General features: G+C 40.9%; 1 protein-coding gene and 1 pseudogene across 1 annotated transcript; both read right to left on the reverse strand.

Moving 5' to 3' along the window:
- Positions 1 to 1,085: 1,085 nt before the first annotated feature.
- On the reverse strand, positions 1,086 to 2,228 carry OR52L1 (olfactory receptor family 52 subfamily L member 1). Its single transcript, XM_521803.7, has one exon. The coding sequence runs from the start codon at positions 2,153 to 2,155 to the stop codon at positions 1,166 to 1,168; it is 990 nt and encodes a 329-aa protein (XP_521803.3). The 5' UTR covers positions 2,156 to 2,228; the 3' UTR covers positions 1,086 to 1,165.
- Positions 2,229 to 9,108: 6,880 nt separating this feature from the next.
- LOC748825 (keratin, type I cytoskeletal 18-like) lies at positions 9,109 to 10,428 on the reverse strand (annotated as a pseudogene).
- Positions 10,429 to 14,651: the final 4,223 nt, after the last annotated feature.

A 14,651-nucleotide genomic window follows, 5' to 3' on the forward strand; every position in this document is an offset into this window, starting at 1 on the left:
ACTAGAAAAACCAACTATTAACTCTACCCCTCCTACCAATATGAAATCCCAAAATAAATCTTATCTCCCGAGCATCTTACATCAAAGTAGCAATGACTTGACTTCTTCCATGACTAAACAAAATGTGTTACCTTCTAGGAACAAAAATAATTAGGCCAGATCTCAGGGCAACATCAACAAACAGGTTGCAATATATCAATTGTAGCAGTCATCTTTTAAGTTTTCACCCAGTTCCTATTAACAGAAATAGAAGATCTAATTGACACCACTCCACATGCCCTATTTCCAAAAGAGAAACCCATTTTTAAGTGTCCATAACTGCTACTATACTTATTGCTTGATTTATTATAGCTATGTTTACCAACACCGGGATCTAGCACATTTTGTAGTTATTGGATGCTAATAATTATATGGTTACTTTTGGGTTTTTTAATGAATATTTATAAAACAAACATATACGCAGTACTTGGTCTTATTCCTTCTTTATCCAAAGCATGAATATAAATAAGTTGAAAATACAAAGAGATATCTTTTAAAATAAATTTCCTAGACACATATAGATTTCTTCCTTGAAAATAGAAATTATATTTTATTATTCCTAGAGCCTATTACCATAACTTCTCCACTTATGTTTGTTTTAAATAAATAAGTAATACCCATATTGCAATAAATGCTGTTTTCTTACACTGCGACCTTCTCAGCTGCTTTGAAGAGACCCTATTGGTAAACAGGAGCCAATGATCTGGGGATCCCAGCACTAACTTAGAGGTTTTGAAGAAACTCTAAACCTAAAACCAACCAAAGGGTGGGACTTTACAATTCCAGACAGTGTTGCATGGCCTACCATTGGGCAAAGGCGAGAAAGATGACACATTCAGAGCTATCATCTATTTCTCCTATCCCCAAGTCCTACTGACACAAGGAGTAGAGAAATGTTGAAATCAAGAGCAAAAGAAAAAATGGCAAAAATATTCACAAATCCAGATATCCAGGTACATCCCAATAAGCCAAGTATCTGTGGGTGTTCTTTAGCATGGCACTAGTAAGACTAGAAGGAATACTCACTGCAAAATGGTCTGTATTCATGTAATCTACACCAGTCACAGGCTCCTGGCTGTGGTCTGCAGAAGAAGCCTCCGAAGGAAACAATGAGATTATGTTCAGATCAATCCTTTTGTGTAAACACTCTGAGCACTCGCTGGCGGATCTGCTGAGTCTTCACTCCATAGACAAGAGGATTGAGCGCAGGTGGCATGAGGAGATACAGTGTGGCCAGAAGAACGTGGACGTGATGGGGTACATGATGACTAAAGCGGTGAGTGAGGAAGGAGAAAATTCCAGGGACATAGAAGACCAGGATGACACAAACATGAGAGCCACATGTGCTAAAGGCCTTAAGTCGGGCCTCACTCCCTGGTACCTTCAGCACTGCCTGGAGGATGTGGGCATAGGAAACACCAATGGCCAGGACATCCAGCCCAACCACAAGCAAGGCCACAGTCAGCCCATAAGCTCGATTGACTGTGGTTTCTGAGCAGGCAAGTTTCACAACAGCCATATGTTCACAATAGGCATGGCCTATGATGGTGGCTTGGCAGAAGATAAGTTTTCCCAACAAAATGGGGAAGGGGATGAGGAGTAGTAATCCCCTCACCAGCACCACCATTCCGATGCGCCCTATGACCCCTGGATGCAGGATCGTGGAATGGTGCAAGGGGTGACAAATGGCTACATAGCGATCCAGAGCCATGGCCACAGGTACCCCTGACTCCATGGAGGAGAATGCATGGGTGAAGAACATCTGGATCAGGCAGACGATGTACCCAATCTCGTGGGCATGAACCAGGAGCACTGCAAGGGCTTTGGGTGCAGTGGAGGAGGCCAGAACCAGGTCGATGGCAGCTAGCATGGACAGGAAGAGGTACATAGGTTGGTGCAAGGATGGGTCCATCCAGATGATGAAGAGAATGGTAACATTGCCCACTAGAGCAAGGAGGTAAAGGATGCCCAGGGGCAGTGCGATCCAGTGCTGGCTTTCCTCTAAACCTGGAATCCCTACCAGGAAAAAAGAAGGCTGGGGTAGCCTCCAGCTGGAATTGCTAAGGAGCATTATCAATGGCTTGGAGAGGAAAGAGAAAAAAGAAACCAAAGTCATGATTTCTGCATTCCTGCTACATTATCACATTGTCCAAATGGGGCAACCATCATCATGAGAAGAATAAAGTGACTTCAACTGCAAACGAAGGGAATAAAGTTAGCTACAGGGAAGAAAATCTCCTTTGGTGGAGATAATTCTTTTACAAGTGAGACATCCACATGTCTGAATTAATACAAGCTTAGTTTCGTTTAGAGATAAGAGTAAACATAAGCTGCTTTTGGAGAGATGCTTAAACTCTACTATTCAGTTGCTTATATTTTGGAACTGTCAACTTCAAAGAGTTATTTTTATTAGCCTCTCGGTATGACTGACCACTGTAAATCAATCTGTTGTTTTTGAAATTAGTCTTCCTCAGTTTCCATGACATGGCACTCCAGAGTTGTTCCCCCTGTAGCCTTGGTCCCACCATTTTCTCTATCTCATTATGTCATTGATTCCAGGGATCCATCCCCTCCTGTATTCCCTATTCTGTGCATTATCTCTTAATTGACTTCATTTATTCCCATGGTTTTAACTGTTTATATACTTTTATTTCTTCCAAATTTATGTCTGTTTACCCAAATATCCTTCTGAAATATAAATCCATTTTTCCATTTGCTTTATGAATATCTATACACCACATCCTCAACATATTCAACATTGGATTAATTCACCTATTTTTCCCAAATTTGTTCTACTTACGTTTTGGCAATAATTTTTAATTACATCCCTAGCTACCTACACAACCCAATCTAAAAACTTGGAACCTGTCTTTACTCATAATCCTCATCCCCCTTTATTCATTCACCAATTCATGTTGACTTTATGTTAACCCCTCTTATATCCACTCCTTCTTCTTAACCCCCAATATCACTACCTTAGTTTACACCCAACTTCTCTCACCTGGACTATTTCATAACATCTTTCTGCCTTTGCCATAAACACCTTCCCAATTCACTCTCAACCCTGAAGTCATGGGTTTTTTTTCTAAAATGCAGATCTCATCATATCACTCCTATGATTAAAATCCTTTGGTGAATTTATTGCATGGAATAAAATCATACTTTGAGACTGGCATAAAAGATTATCAAAAGTTATCTTTTTTGCATTACTTTTGTCTTACAGTTGATATATTTCTACATATGTTTTACTAACCATCCCTGCATTCTTGGAGTTACATGTACACACCAAGCTTACCTATGCCTTTTGTGTAGTCTGTCTCCAAATTCCTTTATGTGAATTGGTCCTTCAAAATTCAAAGTCCACTGTCACCCCTCAAAAGGACTCATTGCCTATGTCAGATGAATATTGGTTATGTTCAGAGCACTTTATAATCTTCCTTTATTCATCCATAACTTTCTGACTTATCTCTAGAAATTCTATCAGTGTCTTAATGGTTTGTTTTTTTAAAGAAACATATCTTATTATACTTTATAATTATAACATAGCATGGTGAACATTTCACAATGTAGTGAGATAAATAAAAGCAATGGAGGAAGACAGACTTAGTTTAAATTTTGTCCATTTCATATTCTAGGAATAAAACCTTGGCAGGATACTAAAACTCTCTCAGTCTTGATTTCCTTATTTTATAACTAACATCAATCTTACAGGTTTATTGTAAATATTAATTAAGTAATATATGTAAAGTCTTGATATCTAGATTAGTCTACAAATTATAGTTATAATTATTTTAATATTAGCAATAGAAGATGACTGAGAATTAGACCACAGGCTTCTTTCTTTTCTTCTTTGTCTCCATGACTTTGCTTCTCTTTTTCAAACTTTTGATATGTTTACCTCTCATCATGATATTATAACAAACAATTCAGTGTCTTTGACAACCGCATGTTAACATGAAGTATCAACTTTGTCCATGGGATTCACCCTTGAAATTTACTAAAAGAAAAAACTTGAAACTGGATAGTGTATGTAGGTATGTTTGTCTTAAAGGACAGGCGTAGTCTGAAATAACTGTATTTTTCTCTTTTGGAGTGGTGGTGCACATGTGCGTGTAAAGATTAAAAAGTCAAGAATGACTTAGTTCTTGTGGATAATGCATCCATAGATTACTCAGAGCTCTTTTTGTACAAATTAATGATGACAATCATATTGCCCTAAAACTCTGAATATGATAGCTATAAAGTCTGAAATGCCACGTGGGCATATATCTCCCAAGTTTCTCTGTTTTTCTTCTAGAATCAACTTGAAATAACAATGACATTTTTATTGAGACATCCAGGGGAATCTCATAATCTTACAAAAATTCACCTCTCAGTGCTTAACATTCCACATAGAGAGAAAGTCCATTGTCTTTTTTGCCTACCTCCTTCTGTTGCACGCTTCAGCCCATTTCTCATTTTTTAGCTAAGGAGTCAGAGAACAGCTGTGCATTTGTGGAAGGCACTCAAGACTTGAATAGTAGCAGTGTGAGCAGAGCAGTGAGGCTAAAACCAAACTAGCCCTGGGGCTGCTGAAATAAGTAAATAAATAAGCAGAGAAGTAAATAAATAAAGTAAATAAAGTAAGAAGTAAGTAAATAAAGCAGAGAAGTAAATTAAGTAAACAAATAAGCAGAGAAGCAGAGACACATGTAACTGAGTATAACCGGCTTCTACTTTGTGTTGCTTGGCTCGTAAGCCTAGGGTAAAAGTCTGCAAGTGCTTAGTAAATGTTAATTTTTTAACTTATTTTAATTTAATTTCTGACTCAGAGTAGGGGAGGGTGGGAGGTGGATAAGGCATAAAAAAATCCCCTATTGGGCACAATGTACACTATTCAGATAATAGGTACACTAAAAAGCCCAGACTTCATCACTATACAATTCATCCATGTAACCAAAACCACTTATACTCTTAAAGCTCTTGAATTTTTTAAATAAATTGCAATTAATTGTTATTAAAGTAAACAGGAGGTCCCGCTATGATTCTTAGAGGAAAAGCAGAAAGGACTTTATTCCCAGGAACCTAAAGGCAAAGCTGTATTTAGTTATTCAACTACAAAGCAGAGGACAATTACCAAAGAGTAGATGTTGTTCAATTGGTACTTATTCATCTAATTCAACCCAAGCAACCTTTTTTTTGTGAAGTTGTGCTCAAATTCTGTAAGGTAGTATGACATGTCTCCTTTTCTTTCCTATTGTAATGCCTTTACCACTTTGTCCCTGCATTAAGACCTCACACTCTAAGCCAGGCATCATGTCAGTCTTTAAAGAGCAGGGACTCTGCATTACTTATTTCAGCAGCCCCAGAGCAAGCTCCAGGAGCATCCGGAATCTAGTGAGTAATCAGTAATGTTGGCTGAATAAGTAAACACTCATATTATTAGATTAAAAAATAAATAAGTGCACTAGTGTCTTAAAAGACTGAGAATCACAGGAAGGTGATAAGGCAGAGGCTAAATTTAAGCATAGGAATCATGTAGCAAACAGTGGCGTGTCTTTTGAGGGTGTCACTGATTGAGCCTCAATATTCCTCACCTTAAGTGATGCTCTGGGTGCTTCATGGCAGAAAGAGATCTGCTGAATCTCTGCCATAAGAGAAGATGGTGAAATCCTGGATGTGTTCAGAAATAAGAGGGTTTCTTTGGTCCCTAGTAATCACTCTGCACTGCTTCTAGGAGGAAGAGAGGTTCCATCTATGGGATATAATCTGTCCCTCTCTCCTCAATCTCCTTCTTAACAGTGGCCTGAACTCTACGATAATAGGGAAAAAAAGAAGAGGCAAGAACTTACAGAAACAGTAGGGGAGGGAGGGCACAGAAAGACTGGGTCCATGACAATGACCTAATAAAAGACGAAGATACAGAAATCAAACATTAAGAGGCGAGCTCCACTCACAACATGGATAATAAAGTAAGCCTGGCACAGGGCACTGTCCTTCTGGTCTCTGGGCTGTCTTTGATGATGTGCCCTTTAAAGTCTCAGGTCAGCCTGGAGGGAGACTGCAACACAGAGAGAGCTAGGAAAGGGAGAAAATTCTCAGACTCTGGAAGGTCTGGGAATTTTCATGAAGAGTTTTCTGGGAAATTCAAGAAGGTTCCACTACAGCCCTCCCTGCTTAGCCCCAGGAACTCCCTAAGTCTCCAGTTCAATCTCCATGATGAAATTCTGGCCTAGCTTGTGGGGAACAATGATGAAGAGGATTTTCTATTCAGAATGGCTGCACAGCAGTCTCTGAATGTCAAAGAGGACATCAAATGCATCCCTCAAGGTCTGTGCAGCTAAAATTTTCCAAAGATATGAAACATGAGTACTAGCTCCGGCAAGACTTGAGTAAAGGTAGCAAATCAGCTGTATCTACATGCGCAATACATATGGTGAGGATGCCACCTAGGACCATGCCAAATGGCCCTGTGAATGCCTCAGGCTGACCATGAAGGGTTAAAGACATTGGTAGGTGTCCACAGGCTCACAGGTTAGCTCTCAGCCCTCCCCTAATCATTTTCCATCTATATGCTTTTCTCTCCCTTTCCCCCAGTGTCATAGAGTCCAGGCCACTGTAAACAAGGAGATTAAAGAGAGAGGGACAGGTCACATTTCATAGAAGAGCCTCCATATCCACTAGCATCTAAATGGTAGAAGCCAGGAGGAGAAAGTTTGCTTGAGGAGTCAGGCCGGGAGAGAACAACTATTCTAACTCAGAGGGAAATAAGCTTAAGACTACTAAGAAGTGTCAGACCAGAGGTATTGGGAGAGCCACACTACACAAGCTGAGAAATAACCCCTGTCACAAGGGCTCTGAGAAGGGCAGAATTCAGCTGGCCATAGTCTTCCCCCAACTGTAAACCCAGAAACTGACCTCATTTTCCACTGCTGAATTCCTGTGCACCAACTTGTCACTGTTTCTGTCATCTTCATCTGAAAGGAAAGTTTATCCTTGATACTTTCCCAGGACAGTGGTGGTGACTGTGAGCACCACTGGGCAAGCAGGATATTATTACCAATTGGCAGGTCCCAGAGGACTCATAGACAACCTGGACAAAGCCTAAGTTAGCCCCCAGATTGGCTGGAAAGGCACAGAGCTAAGGATACAGCCCACAGGGATGGGTGATTGGACAGAGAGGCCAAGCAGGGAGTGGCTCCTGCACCTAACCACGTGGACCGTGTCTGTCCAATGTTGGTCATTACCTGTAAGCCTGTATGTCCTGACAGTGTGCTAGGAAACCTCATGCAGTGAGCTGGGAAATTTCACATTGCTCTGTGAGCTCAGACTTCTCATTCTCATGAAACAATCTTGGACCCCAGGAAATTATTTAGTGGATGCTGTTGTTCAATGTGCTCATTCTTTCAGATGCTAGGAGTGTCGCCTGCTGGAAATTCATAACTAAGTCACTCCCCTTTGGCCAAAGAGAGAGCCCTCACCATAGTTTACTTTTCCTTCTCCAACGCAGTTCACACCCAATGACTGCTGATATAAGAATACAAAATCTTGGCTCCCTTTCTTCAATCTTAAACAACACTGAAGAGTCATCCTAGCTCGAGAGGTCCCACTGGGTTAGCTGAGTCATCTGAGAAAACTAGATCATAGTTTAATTTCTTCTTCTGCTTCATTTTGCTCCTCTCACTCCCTGACAATCATTGTTCTCCTGTATGTTTCTCAACAAACTTCCGGCATGCAAATCTCTGCTTCAGAGTGTGTTTCTGAAAAAAGACAAATGCTGCCTGCCTCAGATGAGTTGAGCATTTTGCCTCTCCTCTGTAGGATTGTGACAAACCCAAGGGCCTCAACCCCATTGCCATGGTGCATGTGGGACAAATAGGGCTTCTCCAACAGTCCATCCCAGGAAGTTCCCAATGAGATGGGCTGAGGCCTTCTCGATCTTATTTTTCCATCACCAAGCAGATCTTTTCCTTGGTCCCATCTCTGTTACCCAGTAACAAGCTTCCCACTGAAATAACAGAGCTTCTCCACTAGGTGGAGCGAAGCTTCCCACTCCACCTAGTAGCCACAATCTCCTTGGGAATAAATAAGTAGATGGTAGATTGGTAGATTAGGTATCTACCAATTCCAGGTAGTCTATTAGATGTTCATAAATATCTATATGATAAAAAGGTTTTCACTAGTCATGGGATGACATATATTAAGTACATAGGACCTTCCCAGTCTGGGAAGTTCAGGAAAGCCCTCCCTATTCAAGTAAGTGCCCATAAGAATTGGTTAAAAGTGAAGGGAGGTGTGGGGATAGGCTAAGGATACAAACCTGTGAAGCAGGAGGAAAGGGACCTTGGTATTTTCAAAGACCTGAAAGGATTGTTAAAATTTGCGATTTTAGTACTCAGGAACTGAGCCTAGAGTTTAAGCAGGAACTGGAGCATGCTGGGTCTTTTAGGCCATGTCAAAAGGCCGTGGAACACCATGAAGAATTTTAAGCAGAGGATTGAGACATGATCAAAATCTCATTAGCAAAATATCCTGTGAGAATGGATGAGAAGAAGTCAAGCGTAGATGGTGGGAGACCTGTTAAAAAGCAAATGCAGCCATCTCTAGAAAGATGATACTCTTTCTTTAACACTCTGAGGAAGTCCACCCTCACCCATTTTTTTCATCAACAATGGCAGTTTTCCTAATGAGTGTTGGACCCTCCTAGACTCAGCTTTCCTCTCTTTTCTGAGAATGTAAAAACCTGTTTCTCAAAGGTGAGAATTAAGTGTAAATATAAGAATGTATATTTATAGGTTGGAAGATACAAATTGGCCCTTCCATTTTGCCTAATATAACTTTCCCTATACTCTATAGCAGCCCTATAATGACTATAAGAGAAATATTAATATAATGCAAACCACATGTCATTTTAAATTTTTAGTAGCCATCTTTAAAAAGTAAAAGAAAACATGTAAAAATGAATTTAATATGTTATTTTACTCAGCATATCTAAAGTATTATCACTTTAACATGTAACCAACATTTTTTTTAACTTCTGAACTTTTTGTTGGCCTCCTGCTCCCTAAAGGGTACTCTGCCTCTGCTGGCTTAATGTCTCAGAACTTTGGTGTCATTGGTCTCAGACACCACTTTGCTGTCCACTCTGTGGCGGGTGGTAGTCTTTTGAATGGTTTGCATGGAGTTGGGGGCTGTCCAAGGCAACAACCAAGACTGAAATCTTTGCTGTCTTCCAGCAGGCTGCAGTAGGGGGCGATCTCAGCCTCCAGCTTGACCTTGATGTTCAGCAGGGCTTCCTACTCGTGGGCCTGGTGCTGCCTGTCTGCTTAGGTCTCTGCCAGCTCCGACTCCAGGTGCAGCAGGATCCCATTGAGCTGCTCCATCTGCAGGGCATAGCAGGCCTCCACCTCCCTCAGGCTGTTCTCTAAGCTGGGCTTCAGATTTCTCATCCAGTCCAGGTCTATCTCCAAAGACTGGACCGTACATCTCAGCTCCATGAGTGTCATCTCAGCAGCTCTGACCTTGGCGGACTGCACGTGACCACTGTGGTGCTCTCCTCAATCTGCTGAGACCAGTACTTGTCCAGCTTCTCTCGGTTCTTCCCAGCCAGCTCGTCGTATTGTTCCTGATGTCTGCCATGATCTTGGCATGGTCCTGAGATTTGGGGGCATCTATCTCCATGGTCAACCCAGAGCTGGCAATCTGAGCTTGTAGGCCTTTTACTTCCTCTTCATGGTTCTTCATGAAGAGCAACTCCTCCTTGAGAGCCTCGATCTCTGTCTCCAGCTGCAGCCGAGTGACATTGGTGTCATCAATGACCTTGTGGAGCCCATGGATTTCGCTCTTCACAGACTGGCACATGGCCAGTTCTGTCTCATACTTGATTCTAAAGTCATCAGCAGCAAGACGGGCATTGTCCACAGTATTTGCGAAGATCTGAGCCCTCTGGTCCTCAAAGGTCTTGAAGTAATGTCCCCAGTCTACCTGGGGTCCCTTCCTCTCCAGGTGCTCCCGGATTTTGCTCTCCAGCTTCTAGTTCTCAGTCTCCAGGCTCCTCACTCTGTCCAGGTAGGAGGCCAGGCAGTCATTCAGGCTTTGCATGGTCTCCTTCTCATTCTGGATGCCTCCCATTCCTGCCAGACCCCCGGCCATCCCTGCAGCCAGGTGCCCGGACCCCAAGCCACCTGGAAGCTGGTGGACCAGAACATGGAGATCCGGGAACCTGAGGCCCCAGCGCCTGCATAGACGCTGGCCGCACTGCTGACTGGCCGGGTGCCATAGCTGGGCGGCTGGACGCAGCCCAGGGACCGGTAGTTGGTGGAGAAGGTGGAGTGAGTGGTGAAACTCCTGCTGTGCAGGTAGGAGAGTGAGAGAACAGGACTCAGACTTTGCTGACGACCACTTTAACATGTAACCAATATTTTAAAGTGTGGAAGAGCTATTTTGTATTATTCATTCTTTTTGCACTAAGTCTTCAAAATCAGATGTGCACTTTACACTTATAGCGTGTTGCAATTTGGACTGGCCACATCTCAAGGGTTCATATGGCTCTTAACTACTGTGTTGAACAGCAGAGGTCTAGAGTTATGGGAAACTAAACACACCTCCTTTTATTTTCCTTAGGATATAAATTTAATCTTGGTGATGGTCACATGGCACCATGACTCTTGAGTTGGACAGGATACAGGAACTTGTTTAGTTTGGTTCGATTTCTGGGTCAGCTCAAAATTACAGTTTTCATTGTCTTTGTCAATACTACCCATCAAGGTTCCTTTGAAGATTTCTTTTATTATGTTTTTAATTGACAGATTAAATTTCATGTGTTTATTGTGTACAACATGTTTTAAAGTATATATACAATGTGGAATAGTTAAATCTAGCTAATTAGCATATGCACTACCTCACATAACTATCATTTTTTTGGTGAGAACACCACCAAACCTTCACTATCTTTTCATTTTTCAAGAATACAATATGTCATCATTAACTATAGTCACCATGCTGTGCAACAGATCTCTTGAACAGCCTCCTCTAATCTAACTGTAATTATTTATCTTTTGACCAACATCTCTCAATCCCTCCCTCCCACCTACCAGACTCTGGTAACCACCATTCTACTCTCAAAGACTTTATAGAAAACTTTTTCATATTCTTCATTTGAGTGAGATCATGTGGTATTTGTCTTTTTGTCTTAATATTTCACTTAATATAGTGTCCTCCAGGCTCATCCATACTGTAGCACATGACAGGATTTTGTTTCCCTATTAAATCAGTATGTCAAAGAGATATCTATACTCCCATGTTTATTGCGGCACTATTTGCAATAGCAACATATGGAGTCAACCTAATGTTATCAACAGATGAATGGGGAAAGAAAATTTGGTACATGTAATATATATACATATATGTATGTGTGTATATATATATGTATGTATATATTACATGTACCAAATATTTTGTGGCTGAATAGTATAGCAACAAAAATCCTTCAGAGATTTCTTAGTAGACTGGTCTTTCAAATTTCATAATGGGAAGACCTCATTAAGAACAGAGATAATCAACACATCCAAAGTTCCCAGCTTAGCTCCTCACAGAATCTCTACCAGGGATTAGGACTTTCCAGTAACCTGTAGCCCAGCCTCTTTGTCTTAGAGTAGATATTACTCTTCCTCTAATCCTACCTTAAATCAGTGAAGTTTTTTTTTTTAGAACCAATGTGGCTATTCAGTAAAGAACTCCAAAATTTCTAGATTCCTCCAAATGTGGTAATAAGAGCACCATTCTTTCACATAAGATGTATTTGGAAACTACAACTAGATGTTGTTAACAAAGGATGACGAAAGGTAGAATTGGAATTAGAAACAACTACAGCTTCAGATATACATCCAAATAGTCAGACTATACAAACTTATTTGTGGCCAGATTCCAAAGAAATAAGTCTATTTCTCTAGAGACATTGGCTTTGTTTCCAGTTGGTTATTATATTCTTTCTGCTGGGGCAATGAACAAAAGATAAAAATTAACCCCATGCCCAGTTTGAAGTTTTCTGAGGAGTATAGTGGCTTGAGCAATGGAAAAGGTTTTCCGTCCCAGACAGAGAAGCAGGAAAGAGCACTGAGAGCAAGGCAGGATGAGATGGGAAGCCCAGGAGGGAGAAATCAAGGTAGCTGAGATTAATGGCCCTATCTTTTCTGATGCTTCCATGGCAATCTTCTCTAGGAGGGGTGAATTATAGTTGATAACATAAACTCACTGAGTCTCCTGGTCTACAGCTGTCATAGACAATAATGAACAAATTCAAGAACCTTCACTCTGGAAATCTCAGTTCTGTTTAAATGGGTAGTGTACAGCTCACATTAAAAAACTTTGCCCCCATGGGAAAGCAGGGCTACAGCAGATTTTGGGATATTGGCAATATTGGCAGAATCTGAATCTTCAACCCCAGACTTGCTGCATTTCTACCAGAAGAATGAATGCTTCCTGCTTATATGGAACACCTGGGTCCCTACATGACTCTCTTGCTCATTATTTTCCTAGTTCCAAAGCAGACCTAGCAGCTCAAGGATGCTGTACTGTAATTACTATTTGTGACTGTTTAATGCACCATCAGACCTACCCCCTCTGAGGTTCCAGAAGCTATTTTCCTGTCCTAAGCTCCACTCTGCCACTTCCCTCCCCACAGCCCACCAGGGCTAAGGCTATTTTAGGCATCTGAACCTAGAGCATAGGCCTATTCTTCAGGGAGGCATGGGTAGAAAACACAGAAGATAAAATCCAATATTGGGATAGTGATTAACAGGAAGAAAATTGAGGAAACATCACGGAGACTTGAGGCATTACAAATAAAAATTAAAATCTTATATACTTGAAAAACAAATATTTCTAGACTTAGGAGAGAGAGAGCTTCATTTCAGACTTTAGGTATACTCTTAGGAAAATTATGTTTAAATGAGAACTACACAGTATCCATAAACTGGGGTCATTTTATTATAGCCAGTATACAAAAATGGGCTATAAAGCCTAACATATTACAGACATATCATTTCCCTATTACCTACATCACAATGGTTTCAAAATTGGAATGGGCAAGTGGAATATTTGTTATTAATGATAAGAGCATGAAAATCCAACTCACTCACTGGACAGGTATAAGATTTGTCCAAATGTGTGTGACAGTGAAGGAAAAATGCCTTGGAAAGCCTCTCGGTACCAGCAATAGGAGTGAGGAAACTGGAGAGGATGCTGAGACACAATCTTCTGTCTCACCTCACAAGTCTGGGCTCCAAGAATGAGATGGTGGGATGACAATTGTGTTGCAGACAATGGTGCATAACTGGGTGAGATTTTACCTATGTCACTTTGGACTTCTCTCTCTGTCTTCCAAAGGAAACCTTGGGTTGGGTATCAGCTCACCTCCTCTGGCCAAGCTATGACTGACCATAAATAATGCCCGAGGATAGAGATGGTTTCATTACACACTACCTGTTACCCTTCCAACCCTACCACCTCTTCCTAGAGAAAAGAAAAGATCCCAGGGAGACTCCTGCTACAGTCTGATTTATGTATTGTCTGTGTGCCTGAATCAGAGGCCCTCACTTAGAAAGACTCTAAATTAGGAAGGATAATAAAGCAAAAAAAGGGGAAATTATGATAGAAGGGAGAGCAGCAGACAAAAGTGATAACACCAAGGAAAGGGACTGTCACTCTTTTCTATTGAAAATATTTCAGAAGCAGCGAGTAATAACCGAACAGTTTTTCTCAGGTGAAGTGCCAAGTGACACCTGATTTTGAGAGAAGTTGCAGAAGTTATTCTACCCCAAGAAGAAAAGTTGGACTAAGATAAGAACCCAATTGGACACTCTGGAGAAAATATGTAATACAGCATTTATGGACTCTGTTTGTTTCATTTGCTATTTTATAGGTAAACTGAGAGTGAGGATTCTTAACACTGCTTTGAGCAGGGATTGCAAAGCAGTCAAGCCTCTGCACACTGTGTGGTCATGAATTACAAAGATAATTTACCAAGACAGCTGCTTGGACATGGTGAAAACAGTTTCCTATTTTATGAATATTGTGTCATGCTCTCTCAAACATACAAGATGGGATTGTTGGTACAATTTGGAGGGGCAAGTGGCATTGGAAGCCTGGTAGCCTTAAAGAATGTGAGCACTGGAGTGGTATTATAGCCACATATCTTCAATGGCTGTCCCTACGTGTTTCCGAAGGGATGCTTGTGGAGAGCCTCGTGGTGCTCCCAGACTGAAATGGATATAAATAGGCTATGTTCAACTAAAGGTCTTATGGGGCACCCAATAGTTTGGAGTTCCTACCTGATAACCCTCACATAAGCAAGATAACTTCTCAAGAAAATAAACTAGTGACAAAAATAACTAGAGGGAAAGAGGAGGACTCAAATTCCATGGATACCTTACGCCCCAAGGTAAATAAGGTGTGCAATAACGGTCAGCCTATTATTCAGAGGGCAGCAGGGGAAGCAGCATGCTTGGGGAAATAATAATAATGATAAATCATTCAATGTGTATATAATTTAATGTGTATATACTTACTGTACAAAAACTTTTATTAATTCACTCTTTGAAAAAACAATAAAAAATAAATTAACACCATTTTTA

Source organism: Pan troglodytes, chromosome 9 (genome assembly GCF_028858775.2).
Source record: "Pan troglodytes isolate AG18354 chromosome 9, NHGRI_mPanTro3-v2.0_pri, whole genome shotgun sequence".
Classification (NCBI taxonomy): domain Eukaryota; kingdom Metazoa; phylum Chordata; class Mammalia; order Primates; family Hominidae; genus Pan; species Pan troglodytes.